Below are 14,772 nucleotides of genomic sequence, written 5' to 3'. Positions count from 1 at the left end.
AAGAAGGCTAACAAAATGTTAGGTTATATAGCACAATGTGTGGAGTACAAGTCCAAGGAGGTTCTGCTCAACCTTTATAATGCACTGTTGAGGCCTCATCTTGAGTACTGTGTGCAGTTTTGGTCTCCAGGCAACAAAAAGGACATAACAGCGCTAGAAAAGGTCCAGAGAAGAGCGACTAGGCTGATTCCAGGGCTACAGGGGTTGAATTATGAGGAGAGATTAAAAGAGGTGAGCCTATACAGTTTAAGTAAAAGAAGATTAAGAAGTGACATGATTGAAGTGTTTAAAATTATGAAAGGAATTAGTACAGTGGATTGAGACTGTTATTTTAAAATGAGCTCATCAAGAACATGGGGACACAGTTGGAAACTTGTTAAGGGTAATTCTCACACAAACATTAGAATGTTTTTCTTTGCACAAACTACGATAGACACTTGGAATAAGCTACCAAGTAGTGTGGTAGACAGTAAGACGTTGGGGACTTTCAAAACTTGACTTGATGTTTTTTTTGGAAGACTAGGGGGCTTTGCCCCCTGCTCGCTTCACTTGCCAACCCCCATGTTTGGTTTTCCGGATATACTTTTAAGATTTTTTTTTCTTTGAATTGTTGCTATTTTATTAGTTTCACTTTTATTTCAGTAACTTATATAAAAACAATATTTGGAAACTTTTGAGTCCAAATATGCTGAATCTTTTAAATGAGGTCAGTGAGACATGTGTTTAATGACTTTGTCAGGTTAGAGATAATGAAAACTGGAATTCAAAAAACCCCAAAAAAACATAGGCGCGAAACACATGCAGAGGATGATACAGAATATGAAAGTAGAAAAAAAACGAAAGTGTCAAAACAAGAAAGTAAACATCGCGTTAGCGCAAAAAAAGAGAAATTATTACTCAGAGAAATAACTAAAAGGTGAATAGAGATCGAATATATGGACACAGGTGATATGTCAGAAGTATGTAAATATTGTAAGTTTAAGTCATGAGAATTTCAAAAGCGTGTTTTACCTCACATGCATTTATTGGTTACTTTGCAAAAAAAATTATTAACTGATGATGATGTAGATCACTTTGTCTGTCCTGAAATTCCAAACAGAGAAACCTATCCTGAATTATCTCTAACCTGCTCTGCATGTGTTTGGCCTTTTTGTTTTGTAACCTCTGTCTTTTATCTCTGACCTTGCTTTGTCCTGCTTTTTTTAGTGACACCTGGTCCGTGGTGATTATTTTCCCTTTTTCGAGTATTAATTTCCGTTTCTTTGCGCTCCTGCGATCTTTACTTTCTTTTTTTATACTTTCTAATTTTCCTATTTTTTTTTTTTTGGAGCCTTTCAAATTGCACTGCTTTCATAATCTGCTCTGCATGTGTATAGCGCCAACGTTTGTGAACGTCTTTATGAAGTTCTACTTTGTCTTTTACTCTGTCTTTTAATTCTGAGCCCGATTGGACGTGCTTTGTTTCAGTTCCACCTGTTACGGGCTAATAATTACTTGCCTTATTTTCTGAATTTGCACCTTTCCAACGCTTTAGAGTCTCTTTTCTCCACACTGCTTTCTTCTTCGCTTATTCGTCGAAGTTTCATTTATAACGTATTATCCTTATACGCTTTATATGCGCTTCGACCCTGGATCTGTATGTTCTTAAATCCTTCACAAGACTGAATGTTTTGCTGCCCCGTTGTCTTATTTGATAGATTGTAAGTAGGGCATGTCTTGCAAGAATCTCATGTTGTACGTCATCACGAGACGGTCCTGGGTCAATCTCTTGTCACGATGTCTCATGTTTACGGTCCCTGCGAAACGCACCATGGCAAGTCTCTTTTGTCTCGCGGGTTTTTTAAATGTCTTCTGAGAAGATCACGTATCGTAGCCTTGCTTTTGCTTTCCAGGATTTTTTTTTATAATAGAGAGAAATAAGTGGATAGGACTGGCGAGCTTTGTTGGGCTGAATGGCCTGTTCTTGTCTAGAGTGTTCTAATTTTCTAATGTTCTAATCAATGCACGATCATAAGGTATGCACACTGCTTCAAAAATGAATGCAAAACAAATTCCATTTGGATGATGACTTTTTAAAATTGTGTCTATGACGTTTAACAATAAAACAGTATTTAGTGATGAGGAAAGTGATCATACTGAAAACACCTGTTCCACTCTAACTCCTGTTTGGAAGATTTTTGTTCTTATGGTTAACCCTCCTTAACTAACAGCAGGCAAGCAGGTTTTGGTTAAAGTATTGTACTGTAGTATCCATCATTTTCACCCTAGAGATGAACGGGGTTTAGACAGGTGATTGACAGCAGGATATTCACAGTCCAGGGAGGCTCGAGAAGGCAGGTGGAGATTCCCAGGGCATTATAAAAACAGCCTCGCAGATCATACTGTAGGATGGAAGGGGAAACCACAAGCGACGCTGGATGATGATTAGGAACACTGTAAGAGTGGAATAGCCTTTCTAGTTAAGTGACTCTCATTTTTGCAGGCCATTTTCACACAGATTTAACACTGAAAGCTCATTCTGATAGGAGTACTACTGTGAATCACTTGTTGTGAAAGAAAGGCACCCATTATTGCGCTTAACTGCCAGTTCGCTTGTGTCTCTGTTTTTTCATCTCAGTGCTTATTATGATATTGTTCCTTGATGCATTTAGAAAACATATGCAAGTAATTTTGAAAATGAAATGTATGAAGACAAAAAAGGCATCCAGTAAGTATGAAATAAGCACTACATTTCATATGAAGTATTCATGCCAGCATTGTAAGGACAACCAGGGAATTTAAAATTGTGCAAAAATGTTTTATTTCAGAGTCCTGAGACTGGGGCACCACAGGAGAGTGCTGCTTTATCAGTCCAACATGCTGGGTTAAATCCCATGCTTAGATGTTGTCTGTACAGAGTTTACACATTCTCACTTTATCTGTTTGTGTGCTGTTTTAATTACTATGTTAATCTTTGTTTCACTGTTAGGAGGTCTGCCTAATATGAAAAGGTATTTTCTCCAACACACAGGTATACTTTTATAATTTGATAATGTTTGCTTTTTTGCTTCTATTTCTAGTGTAGTGTTTTTGGGTGTTCACTTATGTTGTATGTTTTTTATTAATTCTTTTTTTTTTTATTCGCATCTGCTTTTCATCACAATCGATAATGTAATTAAATGGAGTAGATGAAGAGTACATTGAGAATTAAATTAATTCATTTTTATAAATAGTTTGAAAAAGGGTTTGCCAAAATCCATTTTTCCAGATACACATCAGTCTTTCCACATTTTAAGTGGCTTATTTGGTTGTTGTCTTTAAATGAATCAAAAATATAGTTGTCTAATGTTCAACAATACTGTGATGCATTCTCTAAACACTGAAAGTACATATTATCTAAGCAAACATTTGTTCAAAGATATTCACAAAATCAAAAATCAGGATCAGATAGTTTACTTTTTATTTGTTTGGACATTAACCAATAGACGAGGCTTTAAAATGGTGTGGCATTCTACAAGGAACAACTCATCATACATTACAGTGATATATTTTGTATTAAGAATAAACTGAATGTATTATGGGGCGGCACGGTGCCGCAGTGGTAGCGCTGCTTTGCAGTAAGGAGATCCGGGTTCACTTCCCGGGTCCTTCCCTGCATGGAGTTTGCATGTTCTCCCCGTGTCTGCGTGGGTTTCCTCCGGGCGCTCCGGTTTCCTCCCACAGTCCAAAGACATGCAGGTTAGGTGGATTGGCAATTCTAAATTGGCCCTAATGTGTGCTTGGTGTGTGGGTGTGTTTGTGCATGTTCTGCGGTGGGTTGGCACCCTGCCCGGGATTGGTTCCTGCCTTGGACCCTGTGTTGGCTGGGATTGGCTCCAGCAGACCCCCTGACCCTGTAATTAGGATATAGCGGCTTGGATAATGGATGGAATACAGCGAGTGTAAAGATGGTAACAAATTACTTGCATTTTTTACTGTCTTGGTCATAAAGTACTAAGTACAACTAATACAAAAAGAAAAATAAAAAGTAAACAAATTTGTTCAATAAGACAAAAGACACAACTGTTAAGGTAGATCCTTTGTGATTAAAACTTAGTCATGTGGATTCAGCGGGTTGGAAAATGGATGGATGGATGGATGGATGTATTATGCAAGTTTCTTACGAAAGTGCACAGTGAAAATATTATGTAAGATACATTGCATATGAACATTAAAAAAAATAATTTAGCAGACAAAATTGAATTCTGAGCCATAAATGATTATATATTACTCTGCCTATTTATCACAGAGCAGGTAGTCATAACAGAACTATTTAAGATCTATAATCCATTTAAGAGTTTTGTTCTTTCTGCAACAAGTAAAACAAACCTCACAGCCAAGAATAAGGCTGAACAAGTTAATCTTGTAGTGGTCTCATTAAAATGAATCTTTTGCTGTAATAAATGTTTGTGAATGTACTGCAATTCTAATCACTCCTCCCTTTTACAAGGTGTGCGTATTTTTTTCATGGTATGTTTCCCTGAAAGGCTCACTAATGCACTCACACAGGGCTAGTTTTGAATATTTAATTAGCAAATCATGCTTAGCTTAAAGAATGTGGAAACAAAAACCACAGCACTTTAGGAATCAGCCAAATTATACGGCTTAAGGTATAACAAATGGTACAAAACTGCCCGGGTATTTTCTGACAAATGAGGCATTTTTAAGTGCATAAATAGGTTAAAAAAGAAAAGGTAGGAGTTAACCTAATGAAAAATTAATTTCATATTCAGAAATTAAATGAGTAGTCAAAATCAGTTCCTGAAGATCCTATGGCTCTCTACAACTGAACATACTCATCCCTAACTAAGGAGGTTATATGTTCTGAAAGGCCGAATGTTTTCTCGATTGCTTTCCACTTTGCATTCTAAGTAGACTTAGTGTTTTGTTTTTTTCTTGAACATCTGTGCTTGTAATGCCACAGTCTTCATATTGTACACTATAACTTTTGCGACAAGAGCTGTAATTAATTAAGTTGAACAGTAATTTTGCATTCTTTTTTCTATTTGTGTCACCTGCCTTAAGTGAGTCACTTCTGTGCTTTCGATGCACACAATAAAAACTAGAAATGCATTAATGCCATGAAACCAAGAGTTGTATGTATTTACTGTAAAATCCAGCAAAGGCAAAATGCATAATTTTAGTTCCAGAAGTCTAGCAGATTTTTCACAGTAAATTTTGGGGAATGTATTCCACTTTTTGAGGCATGGAGTAGTGCAAATCATCAGAATAAGGTTAGGACACGCAATTTTTATGCAGTTTTTTTATTGGGAGTGGGGGATTGGTAGATCAGGTTGAGCTGTTCTGGACACCATTTTTTATTTGCAAGTCACAAGTGAAACTTTTAAATAGGGAGTACAGAAGGACAGAAACAAATCATAGAAGAAAAAGAAAAGAAAAATCCAAGCTCTCATTACTTTGATATAAGAGGAAGATGCTATGGTTGTATTTCACGGCAAGTGAAAACTCTTTGCTCTGGCCATTCTAGCAGCATTAACCAAAATGGTAATATTTTCACCATTCTTAGTGGGCAGATTTGTAGAAGGTGGTTAATAAATATTACTTAGTCATGGAGATTTTCACCTGCTTACCAAAATAAAATTAACAATAATTGTACCCAAATCAAAAACTTTACATTGATAGGTAGATGGAGGAAAACTTAACGTATCTAGTAAAATATAAATATAACCAAGAGAGAGAAAGGACTAATCCAGAGCTGAAGGCAAAAGTTGACACACAGCAAAGCAATAAGAGAAAACAGGAGGATATGACCAATATTTAAGAAAGTTACAAGTTCTTTAGATAAGTTCAAGTAACAGTAAAAGAGATGATAAATGCATAAAGGGAAATATTACACAATGGAAAATAAAAAGAATCAAGCAAAATCATAAATTAAAAAGAAAGAAGAGAAAGGAATATGATAATCTTCAAAGAGATCATGAAACATCTGAAGTTCAAAAAAACTCCCTAAAGCTTTGACACCCTGTGGAGACTACAAAAGGAAAGAACATGGATGCTACCTGTATTAAAAGAGTGATTCATAAAAATTGATGATTGTGCAATTTAGGAATGAGGTCCATTTATTTATCCGTATGACAGGACAGGGCCCAATATGTATTTTACTGACTGAATTTTAAGGTTAGCAAATATACACCATCTTCAAGATACCATTAAACAAACAAGAGAGGATGCAACAGCTCACTGACAGGAAGGCCGGTAAAGTTTGGAGGTAAAATGGAGTCAAGTATGGTATATTACTCTAAGAGTGCCTTAGGGACCAATTACAAAACAGAACAGAACATTCTCTGATCTGTTTAATCTACTTCTGGGTTTCAAGGTGATTAATTCTGTCCTGGCAGCACTAAGAGCAAGGTAGGAAACAGATCTGGACAGAGTGCCAGTGTATAATGGTGGACAGTCATGCAGAGATAATTTGGAATCAACAGTTAGCCTAAAAAGAATGGCTTTTTGGACGTAAGAGAAAAACTGCAGCACCCATAGAAAACCAATGCAGACTCATAAAAAAGTGCAAACTCCACATGGCCAAAGGACAAATTCAAACTAAGAAAGCTATATCCATGAGGCAGTTGTAGTAATCACTGCACCACCATTTATATACCATGGGTTTAAAAAAACAGATATTAAAAACCATCATACCATTTCCTTTTTATTTTTCTGTCCTTATAGACACTAACTAAACCACCAGAAAAAGTTCCACACCTGCTCACCACACATCATTAATAATACCAAGTACTTTGATATCCTGACATGCTTATTCAAATTGGTTGTTAGCAGAGTTGGGGATAACATAATGCAATAGAAAGCATTAATGTAATGAAATTATATTTCTTAAGAAACAAAGTAATGGAATGCATTAGAGTTTACTTTTTTCTAACATTAAAGTTATTGAGTGAAATTTCATTTCATATATGCTTAATAATAAATAATTTTTTCACAACTCAAAGTGCTACCCCACAGGGAGGACTTGGGGAACGAACCCATGATCTCCTTACTGCGAAGCAGCAGCGCTACCATGCTTCTAAACAGATGTTATCTAAATGTTGCAATTATCTTGAAGGGCAGGCATCCCATTTCACACAACATTCAAGAAGGTGAGTATAGCTATACGATCTGCGTCCCCTGTTCAATTTGCACTGCACATGCACACAATTTTTATACAGATGTAAAGTGTATTGAATTATTCGATGCTATCAGACGGGTTCACTTCCCGGGTCCTCCCTGCGTGGAGTCTGCATGTTCTCCCCGTGTCTGCGTGGGTTTCCTCCGGGTGCTCCGGTTTCCTCCCACAGTCCAAAGACATGCAGGTGAGGTCGATTGCCGATTCTAAATTGGCCCTAATGTGTGCTTTGTGTATTTGTGTGTGTGTGTGTGTCCTGCGGTGGGTTGGTGCCCTGCCTGGGATTGGTTCCCTGCCTTGCGCCCTGTGTTTGCTGGGATAGGCTCCAGCAGACCCCCATGACCCTGTGTTCAGATTCAGCGGGTTGGAAAATGGATGGATGGATGGATGCTATCAGATATATGCTGAAGAAGATCTTATTTTATATTACTTTATACTTTGTTTTACTATGGTACTGTATTAAGGAAAACTATATCTTTGTTAAGAAATCAAGATTTTGAGATTTACATTGAAAGATAACATTTCAGTTTTTCAACGGATTGAAAAAATATTATTAACGGAAAGAGTTTAATAACACTCCACAACAATTTTTTTGAACAGTCTTGCTTCCTGAAAAGATTTTGCTGATTGTGACAGGTACCTACTGGGTATGCACAAATATAGTTTTGGTTTTACTGTATGACGTAGGAAATCTGAGAAATAGACATTTATATGTTTACTGACAATAACGTTATTTAGTCACGTTTATGTTTCGCATAAGCTATTAAATTCAACAGAATTAAAAGTGTTTTGCTCCTGATTTTCTTTTGTATTCAATGTCTGGTGCATCATGTTGGAGGGTCCAACAGTAGTCAGAAAGCATTGACGGATTCCAGTTGCCCTGGTATCGTTTCTCCATCGTAGCAATGTCCTGGTGAAACCTTTCACCGTGTCCATCACTGACAGCACCGAGATTTCCAAGTGTGAGTGGAGGAAATGAATCTTGAGTGACATGTTGCACTTCATTGTCTTGTATGCTTTGAGAAGTTTGTCTACCAGCTGAATGTAGTTTGGGGCTCTGTAATTGCCCAGAAAATTGTGAACAACGTCTTTGAAGGCTTTCCAGGCAATTTTTTCCGGCCCAACTAACAGATCTTCAAACCGCTTGTCACTCATAACATGTCTGATCTGGGGGCCAACAAAAATGCCCTCTTTGATCTTGGCATCAGTTATTCTTGAGAACATCTGTCTTAAATAACGAAAACCTTCGCCTTCCTTGTTCTGTGCTTTCACGAAATTCCCATTTCATGAGTCCCAGTTTTATGTGAAGAGGATGCAAAAATATCTTTGCGGGGTCAACAAGTGATTCATGTGCAACATTTTTCTGTCCTGGAATTAACTTTTTACGGAGTGGCTAGTTCTGTCGAGAATAGTGTGACTCTTTGGCACGGCTATTCCATTCACAAATGAAACAACAGTACTTTGTATAGCTGAGCTGCAGTCCTAGTAACAGAGCAACGACTTTAAGATCTACACAGATATTCCAGTTGTATCTGCTGTATTGGATGTGCTTCAGCAACAGTTCCATGTTCTCATACGTTTCTTTCATAGCCAACAGGTACTGAAGGATAAACATTTCCATTGTGTAGCAGAACAGCTTTCAGGCTTAACATTGACAAAACCAATGAAGAGACACCACTCTTCTGGGTTGTGATCATAACCCAAGGCCGAGAACAATCCTTCAATGACACAACAGGAACAGAGACTGTCAACTTGTGCAAAGAATTTAGTTATATCATGATGTCGGCCTCAAAACACAGAAATTTTCGTACCTGATGACAGCAAACACCATTCCTGCAGTCTTGAACCCAGCAGCTCGGCTATTGCTTTTGGCAGACCCAAATATCTGACCAAATCGTTCAATTCGGACTGTGTTATCAGATGTGGATCACCTGATGAGTATGGTTCAAAATCAATGTCGCTGTCAGTACCCTGCACTGCAGTTTCTTCATCTGGTTTGTCTAAGGTCCAATCCTCTGGTGGTTTCGGAATTGGGAGATTGTCGTCATGTGGCACGGGTTTCATTGCTGAAGGCAGATTAGGATATGCAACTGACTTCTTGTTTTTGTCAGAGAAACCAGACACATAAGTCAAACAGAAGTAACAGTTCATCACATGGTCTTTCTGTTCTCGCCATATCATCAGAACAGCAAACGGCATCGTCTTTCGAGTGCCTCTGAGCCAGGCTCTCAGACTGACAGCACATGTCGCACAGCAAATGTCCATTCCTTGTCTTGATCACCAATTTTGCAGCCGAAATACAGATGATAAGCTTTCTTCACAAGAGCAGTCATCCAACGTCTCTGAGGCGCACGTGTATATTCTCCACAGATACAGCAGAATGTATCGCGGCTGTTACGACATTGACGAGACATATCGCCTGACACCAAAACATCTATAGCATCAATCTTATTTACTGTTGTATTGCTACAGATACTATGCTTTACTATACTGATACTATACATACACACTGACTATCTATATTAACCAAATGAGCAGGATCGGTGTATGCAAGCCACCTTTATAGTATGCTGAGACAGCGTCAAGCTTGTTCAGACCTGCCCAGGCATGCCCAGGATGTCAGCTTCCACAGAGCAGCTTCCAACCTGGCCTGATTCCATGCCAGGCTGCACAAACTGTTGTTGCTAAGTCACTTACGGGAGCGAAAATGTTTGGATACAAATATAAGAAAAAATCATGACAAAACTGAAACGGTACGTGATGGGTAAATTTTGATGTGCTATTCATGATCAGCACCCAAAATTCTATAAGAAACACCCAACAGTGTTCAAGAAGCAAAAACTTTGTTGTGCAGTGTAATAGTTTAGAAAGGAAGATAAAGCCAAATGTGTGTTAGGGAACTTTTTAAATTAAACATATGATAGCTTAATTAGAATTTTGTAGCTTTTGTTACACATATATTCCTAATCAAATTAATATATGTTATAAATGTAATTAATATTTATGTTCATTGTAGTATAGCATCTTGATCAAACAGCTCATAAAGAATTACATTTAAAAAGGCAAAAAAAGTCTTTAAATTCCAATCAAATGAAAACACAATGAAGTGCAGTGTGTTGTAAAATATGCTGAATCTATGCATTTTGATTTTTTTGCCACATCACTTTAATTGTAAATGAATAGAAGCAAATTGCTGAGTTCCTGTTGACTGTTTTTGGTTAAATGGTGTTCCTTTCGAAATTCTGCTATATTAATATACTGTATTGTACTTAAATGCACTATTGTGCCATGTCTGTTTTACCTATGGATGTACTTAACCTGACTGACACCACTTATCACCAAAATTAAGATATTCCCTGCCAAGTCCTGAACACAATATGCATCAGTTTCATCTAACTGCAGTAACAGTTTCACAAATTCAGAAACTTTAGGCATTCAATTCTTTTCACTCCATTACATCAGTGAAGGCTTTATTGTGCTTGGCCAATAATCTTTTATGATAGCAACTGCTTGAATTCAGATTTAAAAAGTCAGCATTTTGGAATGACAGCATTATAAAGACATCATTTTCGGTCCACTCATCATTAAAAATGATGATTTGGTACCATTTTTACTCTTATTCAAGTTTGACAGAGATGTTTGCTTGCTAGATCATTTTGACAGCTACCATGCAACATGAATTTTAATTGTTACTTCTTGACGGAACAGAAAAAGTTATGTGATTAGTTACAATCAATGTGAATTTTCTTTCTTTTTTTATGTAAAATTAGATTTATTCATATAGAAATATGAATTACAACAAAGGAATTATAACACAGCCATCAAACAAACTCTGAGCTAGTGGTTCTCAAGTTCAGTCCTGTGGACTAATGAACCTATGGCTCCAGGTGTTCATCCCAACCATCTTCTGCTTTTAACAGGACTCCTGTCTGTATTAAGTAAGCGGTTTCCAGTTTTTTTTTACCTTTTTTCTGTCAATAAAGAAATGACAAATTGGGCTTGTTACATTTTTATTTAAATGTAATAAGCATTGAGGTGAAAATATTTTCATTTTCTTGATTTTTAATATTGTTGTCCTTTTTAATGTTGGTAGTCATGCTGAAGCCGTTTCTTACAGATTAGCACAGAAATGAACATGACACTGAAGAAGCTGCTCCGCTTTGCATTTAATGTTACTTGTCAGGGTGTGCACTGTTCATCACTAATTGTCAGTTTTTGGATATAATTAAGGGAACAAACTCATCAGCAGGTAAAATCAAATGGATAAGCTAAAGAAAAGTTAATTACTTAAAGCTATGGCAAAAATATTCATTGCTGAATTTCTTTTACATGTCACTATCATACTTCTACATTTTTCTGAATGCAAAAGAAGATAAGAAAAAGGCTAACTAATTGATGAATTAGATGTAACAGTGGCTAATTGATTTGTGAAAACAGTTGAAATAAGATCCTGCAAACACAGTAGTAACCTAGGACTGAAATTAAAAACCCCTGAAATAAGCAAAAGATAAAAATAAATCTAATCCAAAGTACAACCAATCCAATGAATCAAAGAAAAAATGAAGATCCATTAATCATAAGCAGCACTAAAAAATCACCCCACTGTGGATGTTCATAAAAAAAAGATGTGACTGAGCTTGCTTATTTGGAATGACAACCCAATAATGAATTTAGTTGTTTTTTATCTCGAATTAGACAGAAATTGGATAGGTTTGAATTGACTTATCATGTTTTTTATGTGAATGAGTGGCTGACTAGATGAGAGTATCCAGGAGTTAATGAGGAAGTGTGCCTATAAAGTTGTGTAAAGTGTGTGTTTGTTGGTGTTTTATGTTATGGCAGAGACCAGCCTGCCCAAAAATCTATTTGCTCTGTGAGAATTTTGCCCTAAGTCAAATCTATTTGATGACCTCTGGTTCAGAGATTAATGTAAAAGAAAGGTATTTAGTAAGTAATGAGTAAAGTGATCCTGATAATATGAAAGAAGTAATTTGTAATTTGTTATAAATTACATTCTAGTTCTCGCTGTTAGGTTGGGCAGTACAACTCTGTCCAGCTAATCATAAAATACTATACAAAGACATTCTTGAGAAGTTTTACATGATGAAACATTTTGTATGTGGTTTATACTAACAACAAACAACCATAATTTGCCATGTCACGTATTTTGCTTTAGTCGGACTCAAATTTTCAGTCTCGTTGCTCATGTACAACCACAGAACTGGGACACATGACTAAGTTTTAATCACAAAAGATCTACCTTAACAGTTGTGTCTTTTGTCTTATTGTACAGATTTGTTTACTTTTTATTTTTCTTTTTGTTTTAGTTGTACTTAGTACTTTATGAGCAAGACAGTAAAAAATATAATTTGTTACCATCTTTGCACTCACTTTATTCCATCCATTATCCAAGCCGCTATATCCTAACTACAAGGTCTGCTGGAGCCAATCCCAGCCAACACAGGGCGCAAGGCAGGAAACAAACCCTGGGCAGGGCACCAGCCCAGTGCAGGGTGCCGGCACACACACACACACATACACCCACACACCAAGCACACACTAGGGACAATTTAGAATCGCCAATGCACCTAACCTGCATGTCTTTGGACTGTGGGAGGTGAACCCGGGTCTCCTAACTGCGAGGCAGCAGTGCTACCTACTGTGCCACCGTGCCACCCCTCACTGTATTGGATAGTAAATAAAAGGTTACCTTACCTGCTGTTGGCCCCCATGCCAGCCTATATCCAGTTGCACCTGGCACTGAATTCCAAGATATCATGGCACTATTAGTGCTGACACCAGTAACCTTTAAACTCTGCACAGCACTGCTTGCCACTAAATTAAAAACATGATAAAGAAAGAAAAAAAAGTTAGTGAAATGGGAAGGAAAAGTGCTGCAGCCACGCTGAACTAGTAAACTCCTGCATTGTGGAACACACAGAGATTTTCTGGTTACTTTCCTGCAAAATTAACAGGATACCCAGATAAGTACACAGGCTTTTCTAATTAGACTGCATGTTGGTTTAATTTCTTACAAAAAAAAATTGTAAAAAAAAAAACAAAAAAAACATGAAATTTAACAGAAAGTCAAGGGACTGTATAACCGAACTCAAATGTAACCATAATGTCTTTTCCTGAGTTTAATTTATTTATTCATTTTCTGAACTTGTTCCTGTATGGAATCAAAGGGAGATACACAGGTCGAAAGCAGACACGTGTAGAATGCAGAAAGCTCCACAAAGGCAGCCATACTACCCACCATAGTCCATCAAGGTCTGTTTAACTAAAATGAAGTGCCTTGAATGAAAAATTGAAAGTATAAACAGAATAAGAAGAAATAGTGCATGTAGTGTCATTTGTGGAAAACAGAGCTGTGATATACATTTTATTTGTACAGGCAGAATAAATGATTTTCTTTAGGTGTCAACTAGAGCCAAAAGTGAAGATTCAGTCTTCATGTTGCTGATTAACAGTTCAATTTTTAATCCACAAGGATATAACTAAATATATTGTGAGGTGTCTTGCCATTGCATGGGCTGTAGGGAGTGGAAGCAGTGTTGGGGTGGAGTCTTGAGGGAATACCTTTTGTAAGGGCTTGGGGCACCTCCCTAGAGAGAGAGAGAGTGAGAGTTGAATGACAGGGATCCGGGTTAAATAAGGGTACAGAAAAGGGGAGGTGGTGGTTGGAAGTGATAGTTGTTGCTGGAGCGAAAGGAAGACAGCATCAAGTGGTGAAGGGAGCGAAGAGTTAAAGAGGTAGATAGGACGAAGGTGAATTATCTTTGTTATTTTGGAGGTGACTCAGACAACAGGCAGCAGTAGGGCACCGTTTATATCTTGGCATATTCAATAAAAAGCCAGTCGGCATTTGGAAGATTCCCCTAGATAAGCGGCTCCTGAGTGTGTTTATTCGACGTGGACGTCACATTGGTGATCAGAAGTAGGATCTGGTTATTAGACAAACGGAGTCACGGCAGTGTGGAAATGAAACGAAGCAGCAGTCAAAGTCCGGGGTGAGAGTGTATTTAAAGAAGCGTCCACAGCGCATATTAGTTGCCTAGGCAGTTAGCATTCATGGAGAAGGGCAGGTTTTCAGCGAAGCAAAAGGGCGACTTAGAGCCTCCTTCACTGCAGTTTGCATTTATGAGGCTGAATGCCGTTGAGTGTGCAGAGCGACCCACTTTTATGGAAGACGCTCAATTTAATGCGAGGCCGGACGGAGTGATAAGAACGAAAGAATTGCAGCGCTTCCCGAGTGTGTTGGCGTGGCCCGAATTTAAACAGTTATTTAGCAAATACGTATGGATGGACGGAGGATTATGGAGCAGGGCAGTTGTTGGCACACATATATGGAGAGGCAATAAACGTGTTGGCTGAAGGATGGCACCGTGGCCACACAGAACTGTTATGCTGCATGAAGAACACGTGGCTGAGGGCGGATAGGAAGGCGGTGTATGTGAGTGCTGGAATAAAGACACAACGGATGGGTGGGACTGTGTTAACGATTAGCAGATTTGGGTCAATGTCAATGTCAATTTATTTATATAGCACATTTAAAACAACATAGTAATGCTGTGGCCAAAGTGCTTTACAATAATAGAATAAAAGAAAAACAA

The 14,772-nt window shown here is 37.7% G+C and overlaps 1 protein-coding gene across 1 annotated transcript in view; it reads right to left on the bottom strand.

Moving 5' to 3' along the window:
• col7a1l (collagen type VII alpha 1-like) overlaps positions 1-14,772 on the bottom strand; it is a 548,766-nt gene that overhangs the window by 362,057 nt on the left and 171,937 nt on the right. The window contains exon 13 of the mRNA XM_051929632.1: positions 12,872-12,991. Within this exon, the coding sequence (XP_051785592.1) occupies positions 12,872-12,991 (120 nt within the window). The remainder of the gene's footprint in view (positions 1-12,871; positions 12,992-14,772) is intronic.

The sequence above is a fragment of the Erpetoichthys calabaricus genome, chromosome 1 (genome assembly GCF_900747795.2).
Source record: "Erpetoichthys calabaricus chromosome 1, fErpCal1.3, whole genome shotgun sequence".
NCBI classification, from domain to species: domain Eukaryota; kingdom Metazoa; phylum Chordata; class Cladistia; order Polypteriformes; family Polypteridae; genus Erpetoichthys; species Erpetoichthys calabaricus.
Note: the sequence above shows the minus strand (reverse complement) of the source record. Positions and strands in the feature narration are given on the sequence as shown.